General features: G+C 40.6%; 2 protein-coding genes across 4 annotated transcripts; one reads left to right on the top strand and one right to left on the bottom strand.

The window, feature by feature from the left end:
- Positions 1-4,229: 4,229 nt before the first annotated feature.
- Positions 4,230-10,416, top strand: LOC4331188 (phosphatidylinositol 4-phosphate 5-kinase 9). 2 transcript variants are annotated; one of them, XM_015769202.3, is made up of 9 exons: positions 4,230-4,525; positions 5,626-6,934; positions 7,423-7,590; positions 7,832-7,997; positions 8,152-8,262; positions 8,342-8,529; positions 8,957-9,114; positions 9,199-9,364; positions 9,535-10,416. In XM_015769202.3, exons 2-9 carry the CDS (start codon positions 5,685-5,687, stop codon positions 9,800-9,802), a joined length of 2,475 nt encoding a protein of 824 aa, XP_015624688.1. In that variant the 5' UTR covers positions 4,230-4,525; positions 5,626-5,684; the 3' UTR covers positions 9,803-10,416. The 2 variants fall into 2 exon arrangements, with proteins under 2 accessions (XP_015624688.1, XP_066163496.1); XM_066307399.1 differs by having other exon boundaries at positions 9,199-9,383.
- Positions 10,417-10,556: 140 nt separating this feature from the next.
- Positions 10,557-14,545, bottom strand: LOC4331187 (NAC domain-containing protein 78). Of its 2 annotated transcripts, none has more exons than XM_015769205.3 (5): positions 13,860-14,545; positions 13,036-13,286; positions 11,743-12,436; positions 11,502-11,610; positions 10,557-11,343 (listed from the first exon to the last, which is right to left on the bottom strand). In XM_015769205.3, the coding sequence occupies exons 1-5, from the start codon at positions 14,334-14,336 to the stop codon at positions 10,925-10,927; spliced, it is 1,950 nt and encodes a 649-aa protein (XP_015624691.1). In that variant the 5' UTR covers positions 14,337-14,545; the 3' UTR covers positions 10,557-10,924. The 2 variants fall into 2 exon arrangements, with proteins under 2 accessions (XP_015624691.1, XP_015624689.1); XM_015769203.3 differs by having other exon boundaries at positions 11,743-12,405; positions 13,056-13,286.
- Between the last annotated feature and the right edge of the window lie 37 nt (positions 14,546-14,582).

The raw sequence follows: 14,582 nt of genomic DNA, 5'->3' as shown, positions 1-14,582 counted from the left end.
GCTTGCAAGAATTTTCAGTGGAAGAAAACATATATATGTGGCCAAAGTTGTTCTCACTTTCTGTAGAATCAATCAATCCATCCATCCTACATTTCAACTTCCAAAGATTGCAGAATATTTTTGCTAGCTCGTTTTAAATTAGCTTGATCACGAAAACCGCTGCTTTAGCATGTTGCAAATTTGGCACTTAAAAAAAAATAGAAATGTGTGCTCTGCTTTGCATCTTGCTTCCCAGCTTGTATTTCATCAATCCATGGGCTTCCACTAGCTAGCTTATAGCTCATAAACAATTATTAACACAGAGCATCAGCATCTGATCTACCTTGAAATCAATGAACCGACCGGTCGATGCAAAGCAACAAAAGATACACATTTAACAGGTCATCTCCATTACCCGTAACTTTTTAATTATGCCATGTCCATATACGAATTGCGCATAATGTTCATGTTTTGCTTGCATCACATATTCTTCTTTGATCTTGTTTGGCGAGATACATTCGATTGAAAGTTTTTGTGTATTTGTTTACGTTCGTCGAATATATCTCAACCACTGAAGTTTGATCCCTAAATATGAAATATGGTTTACTTTTGTTTAATGAAACCATAATATATACATGGTACTGTATGTTTTTATTGATAAATAAGCTAGCTAGCTATAGCTAACACAAGCTAGCCAGTTAGTGGAAATATCTTAATTTGCATCCGAACGTTTAATTTGATATGTAGTTTGTCTCTGTGATTGATGTTAATATGCATGCATACGTATGCACAGTGTGCGAAACACGTGGCAGATAACCGACCGACCGACCGGTTAATCAGAGATGAGCAAATAAACACATTCATGTCAATGTCACGATGAGTTGATTGCTGTCATCAGCTGCTATAACACCTGTACTTGATTTTTTTCTTTTTTTTTCCGGTTAGATGATTTATACGCACGGCACACTCACACATTCACAAATACGTATTCTAACATATACTCTAAGGAAATAACAACCAATAATAAATCTGAGCTTACTAAATTTCTATTGATAGCACAAACCATACATATGTAATATCTATGGATATCATTGTTTAAAGGTTAGTGATGGTCCGTTGGAGTACGTCATACATAGTATGCACCCCTGACTTTACCACCACATCATCATTTTTTTCTCAACATATATGTACTTAATTGATTCACGTGTACTATACGGTTCTACTAAATCATATCCACAGTACTAGCTACTATATCGTGGATATATGTATACAGCCACAAGCCATTATGTATATCGTTTCCATTTTTTTTTTTGGAATAATATCGTTTTCAATTTTGGTTCATACTGCAACCACATGAGAAAGAAGATTGAAAACAAACAAGGGACAAAGTTATATGAATATGACTGATCGATATATATGAGGACAATTCATAACACTGTACGACGCAACTGGATATGCATAGATATATTATATTACTCCTATATATATCATCTTCCATTTGAATGTATGATGTTTGAAGGGACACGGAGCTAACTAGCAATTCTCTGTCCCAAACTTAATTTAATCAGCAGGATATGATGATCCTCCTGCCTGATGCTCGTTAACTGGTCGGACAGCTTAGCTTAGCTGGAAAATTGTACTATTAACTAATCAAGGAAAGATAGTGGCCTTCACTTAATTTACAGGTAATTAATTAAGACGGCATTGATGTAGATGATCAAGATGAATCGGACTCACTTCTGCCTTAAAAAACCCCAGTTTTTTTTCCTTGTTTTTCACGTACTAGCTAAATACCCATACTTTACTCAAAAAAAGAAAATATAATGTAATAATATTACCTAAAATAAATAGCAATATACTTTTGTTCATAAAATGCGTTATGTATATTTTTAATTTAGGGGATATTCATCTAAATATGATTTTATATATGACTATTTATTTAGATTTGATTGTTTTCTATTATGAAGTTCATAGAGTAAATAGGGTATTAGATTCACTGTCACCAACATAACCTCCTAATAAGGAGTACAGATGTCTATATATGAAATGACATGTATATATAGAAAAGAAATGACGTATATAAAATACTGCAAGTGGAGGTATGGAACGGGAATGTTGAACTAACTAAACATACTTCCAAATTTGTCAATGGACAAGTATATTGAGGCAGAGACGTCAAAACATTTATAATTTGTGATGTGGGCAGTACACTACTGCATCGTTAAAAGAAGAAGGGAAAAAAAAGAAGAAAAGGAGAGGAGATATTGGGACACATGAACAACCGACCGAACCGAGCAACCAAAAAAATCGTTGTATGGATTGGAACGGAACGGAGTACGGCTTAATTAAATCTTGCAGATTCGATCCAGTGAATGACATGATGGCGTTTCCCCAATTAAATTCGTGCTTAATTGTGACCCATTTGTTTCGGCCGGCCGGCCGGCCTGCGTAGCCTATCGAAAATGACCTTGTTGGTTTGTTCCTTCTTTTTGTTTCTTTACTGTCACTTGCTCAAACGAATGTAAATATCCCCTCTATGTTACCCCCTAAATAAATACTCTATCTGTTTTTTTTAATTTTTTAATATATAACGCTGTTGATTTTTTCAAGATATATTTGAGCATTTATCTTATTAAAAAATATATAATTATCATTTAATTATCATGATTTAATTCATCATCAAATATTCTTTTAGTGTGACTTAAAATTTATTTATGTATAAAAAATTAAATAATATGAATGATCAAATATTTATTAAAATGTCAATAACATCATATACTTAAAAAAAGTAAAGTAGTATATGATGTTGTTAATTTTTTAAAACAAATTATAAACGCAGATGCTCGTATAAAACACGCGCACACTCTCTACCATATAAAAGAATAATCAGTTGTAAAGTTGTAAATGTAAACACACGTTTGAAGTATATTTGAAAACAGAGGTATAGTACGTACAGTAGATCTTAAGGTTATTGCTTCTGTTGTGCAAGTTGCGGTTGTATATTTACATGCAAGATGGATGTAAGTGTGGATTGTGGAATTAAAGCGTTCATGTTGCTCGCAATCGAGACTGGATCACTGGACCAGCACTAGATAGCTGTAATCTAATCGATCCGCAGATAAGTAATTAGTACTACTTAATAACGTACTTCACCCGAGATCTAATCTAACGATGCAGGAGTAAATAAATTAACCTAATGATGAAGCACTACTACTACGAGTACTGTGGTGTGTTGCGTGCTAATAGATCGATAATGATGCGGAGGACATGATTGGTGCACGTAAGAGAGGGTAATTAATTAAAGGTTTGACCTGTGATTTGTGCCGAGTACGTTGACCTCAACTGAAGCGATGGCAGTGCCTGTCAATTAAAATGGAGAGAATTAAAAGGAAGGATGTAATTAACTTGTGCAGACAGATACGTTGATTAACCGCCACAAGTATACTACGGATATTTTCTAGTAAAATATATTTACTATCTGAACATATTTAAAATATATATTACATATAGTACTCGATTCTTATATTTTAGACGGAGACGGTAGATCGGGACTAGAGACAGTGAAAACCATCAAGCTATGTTCTTTTCCCCTCTTTCTCAACTCACTTCCTTCATTTTTCGCGGCACGTTTTTCAAACCGCTAAACGGTATATTTTTTTATAAAAGTTTTATATATGAAAGTTACTTTAAAAAATTATATTAATCCATTTTTTAAGTTTTTAGCTAATACTTAATTAATCTCACTATAATCGCGCACTTTGTTTTCCGTAGCAAGTACAATAGCAGATTATAAGCTAGATATAAATATATTTCGAGAAGATAAAATAGGAGAGAGAAAAACAACGTGCCATAGATTTGTAGCTAGTTGCAATACGGACTCTAAGATACATGTATGTATGACAGGTTGAACCAGTTATAAATTATGTAGTATATGTTTATATTGTATGAACCGGCTATTAAATTGAATATAGATGATTTAAAGTCTAGTTAGGTATAATATTAAACTTGTTATTAAGAGAAAAGAAGGGCATTTTGAAAAAAAAAAGGCAGAGAGAGAGAGAGAGAAATTAGTTCGTATCGACCATCGTCATCAACGGAAAAGAAGAATACTATAGGAATCGCAAAAAGGAAAGATAAAAAAGAAAAGGTAATATACTCCGTACTAGTACTAATACTACTCAAGTTTGTTAGTATAAGTTGATTGGTTTTGTTGTTGTTAATAAGTCAAGTGATCGAGCGGCGTCGCGGGCAGGGGGCAGGCAGGCCACTACTAGTACTAGTAGTAGTAAAAGATCTAGCGCCGCATACACCACCACACGAGACGAAGCAGCAGCGGAGAGGGGCCTCTCGTCGGCGACGCACGCCGGCCGGAGGAGGACGACGGCGACGGCGACGGCGAGGCTTCCGCTCCAACCAACCAACCAAATCACAACCGCATCCACCGGAGGGATTCCCTCCAGATCGCCATTCGATTCGCTGCTGCTGCTCCGCCTCGTCGTCGCCGTCGTCGAGTTCGTCTCGCAATCGCCTCCTCCTCTCCCCCTGGGTACGTACCACCAACCACGCCTCCTCCTCCTGCTGCAGTTTGAATTGAATCCCTCACTGACTTCTGTCTGTGTTGTGCTCTATCGAATTTGCCTTCTCATGATTCATCCATTGGTTGATTTGATCGGATGATGATACCCATCACCCAAAGCGAGTGAATCCAACCCCCGCTTCTTATGGATCCCCCTCACTCTACTCTACACGTTTCCATCGTTTTTCCCCTACTCCTAAATCAGTTGCACGTTGACGCGTTTTTTTTTCCTCGTTTTTGTTCCTCTACTATATATTTTTTGTGTGGACGATCGTTTGCTGCGTGTATATGTTTAGATTTAGGCTGGGTTAGGATTAGATTCATTCCGAGCCGTAATTCCCTTCTGAATTTCGAACAATACCCTCTTCTGTTTTGATTTACTAGATACAATATCTCTCCACTCCCAAGGATTTGTCTCGAGGGGACTAACCTTCAGTTTTTACTGACTACGCACGATTGGATCACACACCTCCTGTCCTGCTGCCTACTACTTTTTTCCTGGTTATCAACTCACTGCAAGCTCCGAATGCCACTGTGATGGATATTGGATGACTCCTCCATTTGCTGTGCGTATGAGCCCAACTGCCGCTCACGTCATTTGGGGCCCCCAAATTTGTTGCTAAAGTTTTCATGCCCGATTGATTACATTCCTACAGCAAACAATTGAGGAAACGACCGTGGGTGGGGTCTTACCATCTGCTACTACTAGTTAGTGCTGCTGTTGATTACCATTGTCCTTACTGTTTTGCCTTCACAAAACGATGTGACGATCAACAGAATGATCTGGACAATAATAGTCATGATACGATTACAGGACGTGTACTACAACGATTTTCATCTCCGATTAGTTAGGTTTGTAGTTTCAAGGAATATAAATTTCATCTAATTTTTTTGTACACCTGATCTTGACTGTCTCTCATTTTCTAGTTAAAGCTGCACAATCAATTTCTTTGTGAAGGGTTTCTTTCTATGAATATTGCAATAGGATAAGTTGTAACGCAGTTTATCCTCACTTGGATACGTTTCCACAGGTTACATTACTGATGTGTCTCGTGAACTTTTCTTTACAGGCCGTGCTTAGGAGTATCTTCCTCGCGACTGTGGGTTAGTCCTCCTAGTGGGTTTATGCATGACAGCCCCTGCAGTCCTTCCAAATGAGTTAGAAGGGATCTCCCGTTCTCAAAGAGTAGAGCTGTTCCGAGACGCTAGTTGCAATATCGAAAAGGAGGTACTGTCCAGTTTAGCAAATGGCCAAGATTCTCATGCTTCTGGAACAAACCCTGGCTTCAGAGTTGGAGAGATCAGGCTCTCCAACAGGGATATTTATTTCGGCACATTATTGGGGAACACACCAGAGGGTTCAGGGAGGTATGTCTGGTCAGATGGTTGCACTTACGATGGTGAGTGGAGGAGAGGGATGAGGCATGGGCAAGGAAAGACAATGTGGCCATCTGGAGCCACCTACGAGGGTGAGTACTCTGGTGGCTACATTTATGGTGAAGGCACATATACCGGGTCTGACAACATCGTCTACAAGGGAAGGTGGAAATTGAATCGTAAGCATGGACTTGGATGCCAGACGTACCCTAATGGAGACATGTTTGACGGTTCTTGGATTCAGGGAGAAATAGAAGGCCATGGCAAGTATACGTGGGCAAATGGAAACACTTACGTTGGCAATATGAAGAATGGCAAGATGTCTGGGAAGGGAACTCTTACTTGGAAAAATGGGGATTCATATGAAGGAAACTGGTTAGATGGCATGATGCACGGGTATGGAATCTATACATGGAATGAGTGTGGGTATTATGTTGGTACTTGGACCAAGGGACTGAAGGATGGGAAAGGCACATTCTATCCAAAAGGTTGCAGAGTTCCTGTTAATGATGAGCTCTACATCAATAATCTAAGAAACCGAGGTGTGCTGCCTGACATTAGAAGGCAGAATCACGGCTCACGCATCCTTCACTCTTCTTCGGTTGACATGGGGAACATGAAGGTTGGCTTAACTCGGGAATCTTCAGGTCCTTCATCTAGAAGGAACTCAAGTGAGCAACCTCATTCGAAAAATGTATCCTTGGAAAGACGGTGGAGCCTTGAGGTGGCCATTGAAAAATTCATTGGCCATGACGCAACTGGAAGCTCTGGCCTAGAAAGATCTGAAAGCATTAATGATTCTGATCTGCCTATGCTGGAACGGGAATATATGCAAGGTGTTCTAATCAGCGAGGTAGTACTTGACAGGAGTTTTTCGGATTCGTCCAAGAAGGCAAAACGGCGCCAGAAGAAAATTGTTAGGGAGACAAAAAAGCCAGGAGAGACAATAATTAAGGGTCACAGAAGCTATGATCTTATGCTCAGTCTACAGCTTGGAATCAGGTAATCCCTCTGAGTTCGGCATCGTAGTTGCAAGATTTGAATGACATCTGTTCGTTAATTTCTTTGGTCCCACTAATACTGTCCTGACCTACTCTCTTCTGTTGATCGTTTTCATTTATAGATAGTCTTCTCTAGTTCTCTTGACAACATATCCTAAAACTATAACAGAACTATTTCAGGTCCCTCTAGTTGTCTAATGCTTGTGCTGCGTAATAGTGTCCACGGTAACATTTACCTTTTGAAAAGTTAGAATGCAAGGTTTTTTATTTGCTAGCTGGTAGTAGTTTTTTTGGATTCTAAGATACAGCACCTGGCCTAAGCAGGGAGTATTTCTAGCAGCACTTTTTATTGCTCTTAAGAACTTTCGTGCAAAATATTGCATCATCTATTAAGTTAAAATGAGAGTTTTCCTAGTTAGTAGGACAATATGATGGTGATACATCAGTAATAATTATATCCTATAATGATCAATGCATTATTGTGTTTAGGTACACGGTAGGAAAGATTACGCCCATTCAGAAACGTGAAGTCCGTGCTTCAGATTTTGGTCCACGAGCAAGTTTCTGGATGACCTTCCCCAAAGAAGGATCACGACTTACTCCTTCACATCCTGCAGAAGACTTCAAATGGAAGGACTATTGTCCCATGGTTTTCAGGTTCATTGCACTTATTTAGCTTTCATCCCAATGTACATCTCTAAGATATGCCCATACACTTATTCTGCAGATTTACATGATCTTTAGAATTGGCATACTCACCTAACGTAGTTATCATCACTTAATCTGAACGTAGCTATGTACCTTTTTTCTTTTCTTTTTATTCTTATTTCTAGCTTATAGTTCTCTTCTTTCTGTCACACACCTAAAATGGCCATTGTTCTTATTTTATTTTTTGTAGAAATTTGAGGGAGATGTTCAAGATTGATGCTGCAGATTATATGATCTCTATATGTGGAAATTCTGCACTTAGGGAGTTATCTTCTCCAGGAAAGAGTGGAAGTGTCTTTTTCCTATCACAAGATGATCGATTCATGATCAAGACTCTTCGGAAATCTGAAGTCCAGGTTCTGTTTTATGCTTAAATTTTCAGAGATCATATAAGCGTGCTAGAAAATTCTTTAATGGTAGATTCTTCGATAAATTATACATTATAAGTAACACCACCTACTTAGCAAGCGGAAGTTAAAAACATTTCATGACTCTATATGATCCTTGCAGGTTCTTTTACGAATGCTTCCAAAATATTACCATCATGTCCGTACTTATGAGAACACCCTCATAACTAAGTTTTTTGGCCTCCACAGGGTGAAGCCTTCTAGTGGTCAAAAGGTAACGGATTTATCTACACTTCTTTAGCTCCAATCCCATTTCTTGCGCAGTGACAATCCTTAACACTTGCAAATTGCAGTTTCGCTTTGTTGTAATGGGTAACATGTTTTGCACGGAATTGAGGATTCATCGGAGATTTGATTTGAAAGGTTCATCCTTAGGCCGTTCTACTGACAAAATCGAAATTGATGAGAACACAACTCTGAAGGATTTGGATCTTAACTATTCATTTTATCTTGAACCTTCCTGGCGTGAGGCTTTACTTAAGTGAGCATATTTTCTCATGCAATTATCATTCTAAGATATGGTTTGTTGTGTAACTGCATTATACTTGCTGCCAAATCAACATATCTTTTTGTTCTAAATTGTTGTTCAACTTGTATATCCTCTAAATACAAAATTTAACTAGTTGAAGGATGTCACTAAATAGATAGCACATGTATGATAGAGGATTCATGGATGTAATGACCCATTTCCATTTAAAACAATGTCAAGTACATGCCAAGTTCTGCAATGTGTTGCCATAAAATTATCTGGTTTTGGCACTGATCTGGTGTCCACCAAAAAAAGTACCAATTTTCGCACATGTACAGTGTTGCTGCTGTGGTTCCATTTTCTTGCATATGTTTTCCTTCACAAAGAGCAATCACGCAACCTTTCAACAGTGGTTGACAATTATTATTATTCTCTTCAGGCAGATTGAAACTGACAGTGAATTTCTAAGGACCCAACGGATAATGGATTACAGCTTATTGCTTGGTGTGCACTATAGAGCTCCCCAGCACCTTCGGACGCGTGCATCTTATCATCGAAGCATGGCAGCAGATAGATTAACTGTTCTTTCAGAAGAAGGTAAGTGGACACTTTTTCCAGCTGGTACATAATATATTTTGTTAATACAGTTGAGGAGCTGATGTTTATAATCGACAATTGCAGACGCTCAGGAGGACGATGCTTTCAACTACCCGGAAGGTCTAGTGTTGGTTCAAAGAGGTGGTGATGAAAACAGTGTGGTTGTTGGCCCTCACATAAGAGGTAGCCGTTTACGATCAACAGCCGCTGGATTTGCGGAAGTAGATCTACTACTTCCTGGTACAGCCAGGTGAATATCTTCTTTCCTTGTAAGAAACCCTCTTTACAGCCATGGCTCTGAGTTGCTTGCACCCCAAGCATTCCATTACAAGGAAAAGTTTCCTCATGTTGCACTTCATCCCAAAGTAGGAGGGTTACCAATCAGGTGTCTTACTCTTTTTTTGTGTTGACACTTGACAGGCTGCAGATCCAGCTAGGGGTTAACATGCCTGCAAGGGCAGAGCAGAACCCTAAAGAAGAGGAAAGCAAATCGTTTCGGGAGGTGTACGACGTGGTCCTTTACCTGGGTATCATAGACATATTGCAGGAGTACAACATGTCAAAGAAGATAGAGCATGCCGTCAAGTCCATGCAGTACGACTCCATCTCCATCTCCGCCGTGGACCCCCAGTTCTACTCGGAGCGTTTCCTCAAGTTCATCCAGACCGTCTTTCCAGAAAATTCATAGTGCCCCAGCCAGCAGCCATTGCGATTATTTCGTCCGCGGATTGATTCTCCTGCCTTGTGTTATGACATGAACTTCATTCATAGTGCCTCAGCAGCAGGTACTAATTTTTTGCCGAGCAGCATCCTCCTTGAAACGATATGGCACTGCGGGATGGCAGGGAAAGCACGCGAATTTATTCTTTAGTTCTGAAGGTGCTGAAACTGAAATGTGCGAAAGGCGGTCATGGAGAACTGGAGATGGGAGAGAATTTGACGTCTTTCTCTTGATGGAAGGAAGGCACAACCGCACATGTCTAGGGCAATGTACTACCGTCGGTGCCATGTGCTTGTGAGCCTCTCTTGTTTGGGCACAACACAACAAATCAGAAGCAAAAGCGCAGTGCACTCATATGTGCCAGAAATATATTTTCCATTCCAGAGTATACTGTTAGTTGTATAGGATTACAGTGAATTGCCACCTTGGTCTTAATGTTGTATGAAAGATTTTTCACGTTTTTGTGATAATATTTTTTTTTCGATGAAGATAAACGAACATTGGCACGTAATATAGCCAATGTGTACATCATGCTATGCGTTTCTTACATATATGTACGTCATGCAGTGCGTCTGTTCCCATATGCAATTGCCAATCTCCAAAGCGCAACACGTTGAACTATGAAGCACGCACAAGGTCATGGTTTATTTCTGACAACACCACAAACAAGCACATAATCACACCAACGCAAAATTCCTTCCATCCGAAAATTGATCAACAGTAACTGCAAACTGTGCCTCTCGGCCCTTTGGGTATGAAAAATGAAGAGCGCGTATTCAGGTTTCAGATCAGCTTACATCGATCGGGGAACGCTTACAGCCTCCCAGAATTGGGTGAAATAAATAAATAGAGTAAATTATACAGTACATGCCACCAACAAAAGTTTCAGCACCAAATTCGTGTAACTCTAGTTTCTCCAATTCCAGAGTTTATTGCTATGTATCTTTCAACTGTCAGAACGGTATACCAACTATAACAATGTAAAGAACCAAACTGTCCAAATCGCAGGCAGTTCCCTCTACGTCGAGTGGACTCTGTATGACTCCTTCAATTTAATAAACAGCCTGGGGCAACAAAAACTACTATAACTTACCTGCTGTAGATACACAGCCCAACTTTGTAGCTCAACATGAGAATCATCGCCGATACGAAGAAAAGATACATGCCGCTGCGCAACACCATTGGCGTGGTGCTCATCTGCGTATCCGGTTCAAAACCAATGGATTTGGTTGAGACGTCGCCCTCGACAGTGAAAGAGAGGAGCAAATTGAAATCTCCATTCTTCTGCAGGTGCTCGGTGCTACCAGTAAAAGTGATACCACCGAGTTGGATAATGCCTGCAGTGACACGGATAGAGCTACTCGGGTTGACAGCACTAAGTGGGACAACAGATTTTCCTGTGCTCGGCGGGAACTCTGAAGCCATTGCGGGTGGAGCTGGAATTGAACCCAGCATGCTGGCAAGGCGCTTTCCGAAACTTTTGTCAACAGTGTCATCCATCGGCATATCTGGACCAAAGTAGTTCCATGAGATTTTTAAAGAAGAGAGACTTAGATGCAAGTATGGTCACATTTCATAAAAGATGCTTGTATGTACCCCCAAAGCAATGGGCAAACTTTAGTAGATGAAAATAGTTACTAATAAGCATATAGTGATAAAGCCATACCTGGTACTGCAGTGTCTGGATACATATTGCCATGGGATCCAGATGAAGAAGCACCATACAAAGCGGTATTAGAGATCCCATCTAATGTAAACTTATTGTTGTTATCATCCTGCAGAGAAAATAATACAACAGTTGATAACCAGAAAGAAGTCAAAGAAGGATAGTGATCAGGAAGTGTCCTTCTAACTAGATGTAAGAGAACTGTAGCATAGTTATGTGACATGCGTGCACCGAAGCATACCTTTTGGACAAAGTTCGACATGTCTGGAAGTTGAGAATTAGAATCTTCTGTGCCCATAATATCAAATTTGAAATCATCCTCCGTGGCATCGAAGTAAGCCATCAGGTCATCCCCAGCATCAAACAGGGGTTGATTTTCTGCTGGCGGGTAGAGGAGGTCATTCAAATTCAAATAATCATCCTTTCCATCTACCCATTTGTGATTAGATGATGCGTCATAAAATGGCATGTTATCGCCCACTTGATGAGAAGAAGTCAAGCCATCATCTTGCAAATACAGGTTCTGGTTATCTGAAGGACCTGAATATGAGTTGGTACCATTCACCGTGTCAAAGAAACCATCAGCGCTAAGTGTTCCATTGACATGGTTCTGAGTACTATATGCTCTCAAAGGCCAGTTTGTATTATCACCATTTGAAGGGTCAATCCAATTCACAGGACCATTCTCGCCTACATAGCCATCATCTTGCCTTGGGTATCCAGATAACTCTGCGATAGTGAACTTGTCATCAATGGCATTCTGCTCTTCATTTTTGCAGACATTTTCAGGTTCCTGCAAAATCTCATCCAGAGAAAAAACATCACAACTGTAACCACCGCCATTGGTCTCCTCATTTGAACCTTGAGCTTTCACAGGAGTTATCTCTGGCTGGTATTCTTGGGTCTGTAGTGGTAATTGAAGTACATGAAGGTGTGTTACACATCACAGAGCACTTGATAGGAGGAGCAATAAATATATTATCGAGGAAAAAAATATGAAGAGATAAAATCCAGCAAGAATTATTCTATTTTAAAATTTTGTCAGAACAGTAACAGGGAATAGAAACATGCAAAACCTTAATTAAAGAAAAGAACTCTTCAACCATGATGGCAAATGCATAGTCTACTTAGTTGTTTCAGCTATCATTATCCTGTATTCATTGATATAGTCACATAGAATGTTTTCAGTTAAAGGTAATTCCATGGATTCCTGGCATCCTCTAGTTTTCATTATAGGTGTTGAGTATTGACAGTACAATTTCAGTTTTTAATAACTAACATCTTGGAAAATACAAAAGAAAATGGGCACTACTCCCTCCGTCCCACAATATAAGGGATTTTCAGTTTTTGCTTGCAACGTTTGACCACTCGTCTTATTCAAATTTTTTTGCAAATATAAAAAACGAAAAGTTGTGCTTAAAGTACTGTAGATAATAAAGTAAGTCACAAATAAAATAATTAATAATTTCAAAAAATTTTGAATAAGATGAGTGGTCAAACGTTGCAAGCAAAAACTCAAAATCCCTTATATTATGGGATGGAGGGAGTACTTACTTGTAAAGGCTCATCATTAGTTTTAAGGGAGAAATTCCCATCTTCCTCAGTCGACTCATCTGCAGTATCTGTGACTGCAGCCATTTCAGCGAAAGCGCCACTGGCAGGCATGTTCTCAATTGCATCATCCTCCTCTTCCCAATCTTCCTCCAAGTATGGCGCACCGTACTGTGCACCATTTTGTGGCCCAGATCCATTTTTCTGGAAGATTCTACACACCACATGCAGATCCTGCGCACTCAACAGGAAACTAACATCAGCTATCAGAAAAGGATGCTACATCAATATTCTATACAGGTTAAAAACCATTGGTCCTCCGCAATTCAGACTCCTCAATTCAGAGTGAGGATAAGATTTCCAATGCTTAAATAGCCCAGTTAAAAGCCCCCTTGCTTCATACATTTCCAGACGTGCTCTATCACTTCTACCAGTGCATCTCGCACTTTTTTCTTCTTTTATTGACAAAAGATAAGCTCATGCTCATATTGGTTTTTCTCAAAGCAAGTCATTGATGTTGTAAGGAAAGGTTTTTACCTACCATATATAGGTATCAAGTGAACAAACATGAGAATGTTGTAACCATTCTAGGCCCGGGACAGGGTCGCACTAGATAACATATCTAAGCAGCAGCAAGTAACGAGTGTTGAAAGTAGAATAGGACCAGTTCCCACCTACCGCTCACACAAGCCTAGCAGGAGACAAGCTAAAAGAACAGAATTTTTTTGGTGCTACCGCTAATCTCGTGATCTCGTGGTACGGTAGATCCTGCGAAATTTGAGATGGATCAAATGATTTCACAGGTACCTGGGTGCCGTCGGCGTCGAGGAGGCGGTACTCGTGCATGACCCAGTTGGTCCTCTGGCCCTTGGGCGCCCTACCGGAGTGGAAGACGAGCGTCTTCTTCATCCCGACGAGCTTGCCGCGGTGGTGGACATCGCGGTCCTTCCCGGTGGTCTTCCAGTAGCCGCGCGGCGTGGCGCGGTTGGTCCTGTTCCCGGGGCCGCCGCGGCCGCCGGCCCCGGCGCCGGTGACCTTGCGGTCGAGGCGGGCGAAGAAGTACCACTGCGCGTCGCGGCTCCGGATGCGGGAGAGGGAGGGGAGGTCCCACGGCTCGAGGCGGTAGAGGTCGACCTCGGCGATGGCGTCGATCCGGAGGCGGCGGCCGAGGATGCGGCGGCGGAGGTAGTAGGAGACGAGCTCCTCGTCGGTGGGGTGGAAGCGAAACCCCGGCGCCAGGGGCACCGCCGCCGCGGAGGAGGAGTCCGGCGGCGATTGGCTCATCGGCGGCGAGGGGAATTTCAATTTCTGGATGGATATGATATTGGAGATCCCGTGGGAGGGGATCAATCCCGCATAATTCTAATTCTGCACGGAGGATTGGGAATTTTGCAGGGAGAATTGAGAATTGAGAATCGAGAGAGAGGGTAGATTGGATCGAGCGGTGGATGGAATTAGGGTTTTGAGGAGGAAGTCGACACGAGATGGCGAACGCCGAGTTAGTTGGGGAGGAGAGGATAAAAGTCGCGA

Source organism: Oryza sativa, chromosome 2 (assembly GCF_034140825.1).
Source record: "Oryza sativa Japonica Group chromosome 2, ASM3414082v1".
Lineage (NCBI taxonomy): Eukaryota > Viridiplantae > Streptophyta > Magnoliopsida > Poales > Poaceae > Oryza > Oryza sativa.
Note: the sequence above shows the minus strand (reverse complement) of the source record. Positions and strands in the feature narration are given on the sequence as shown.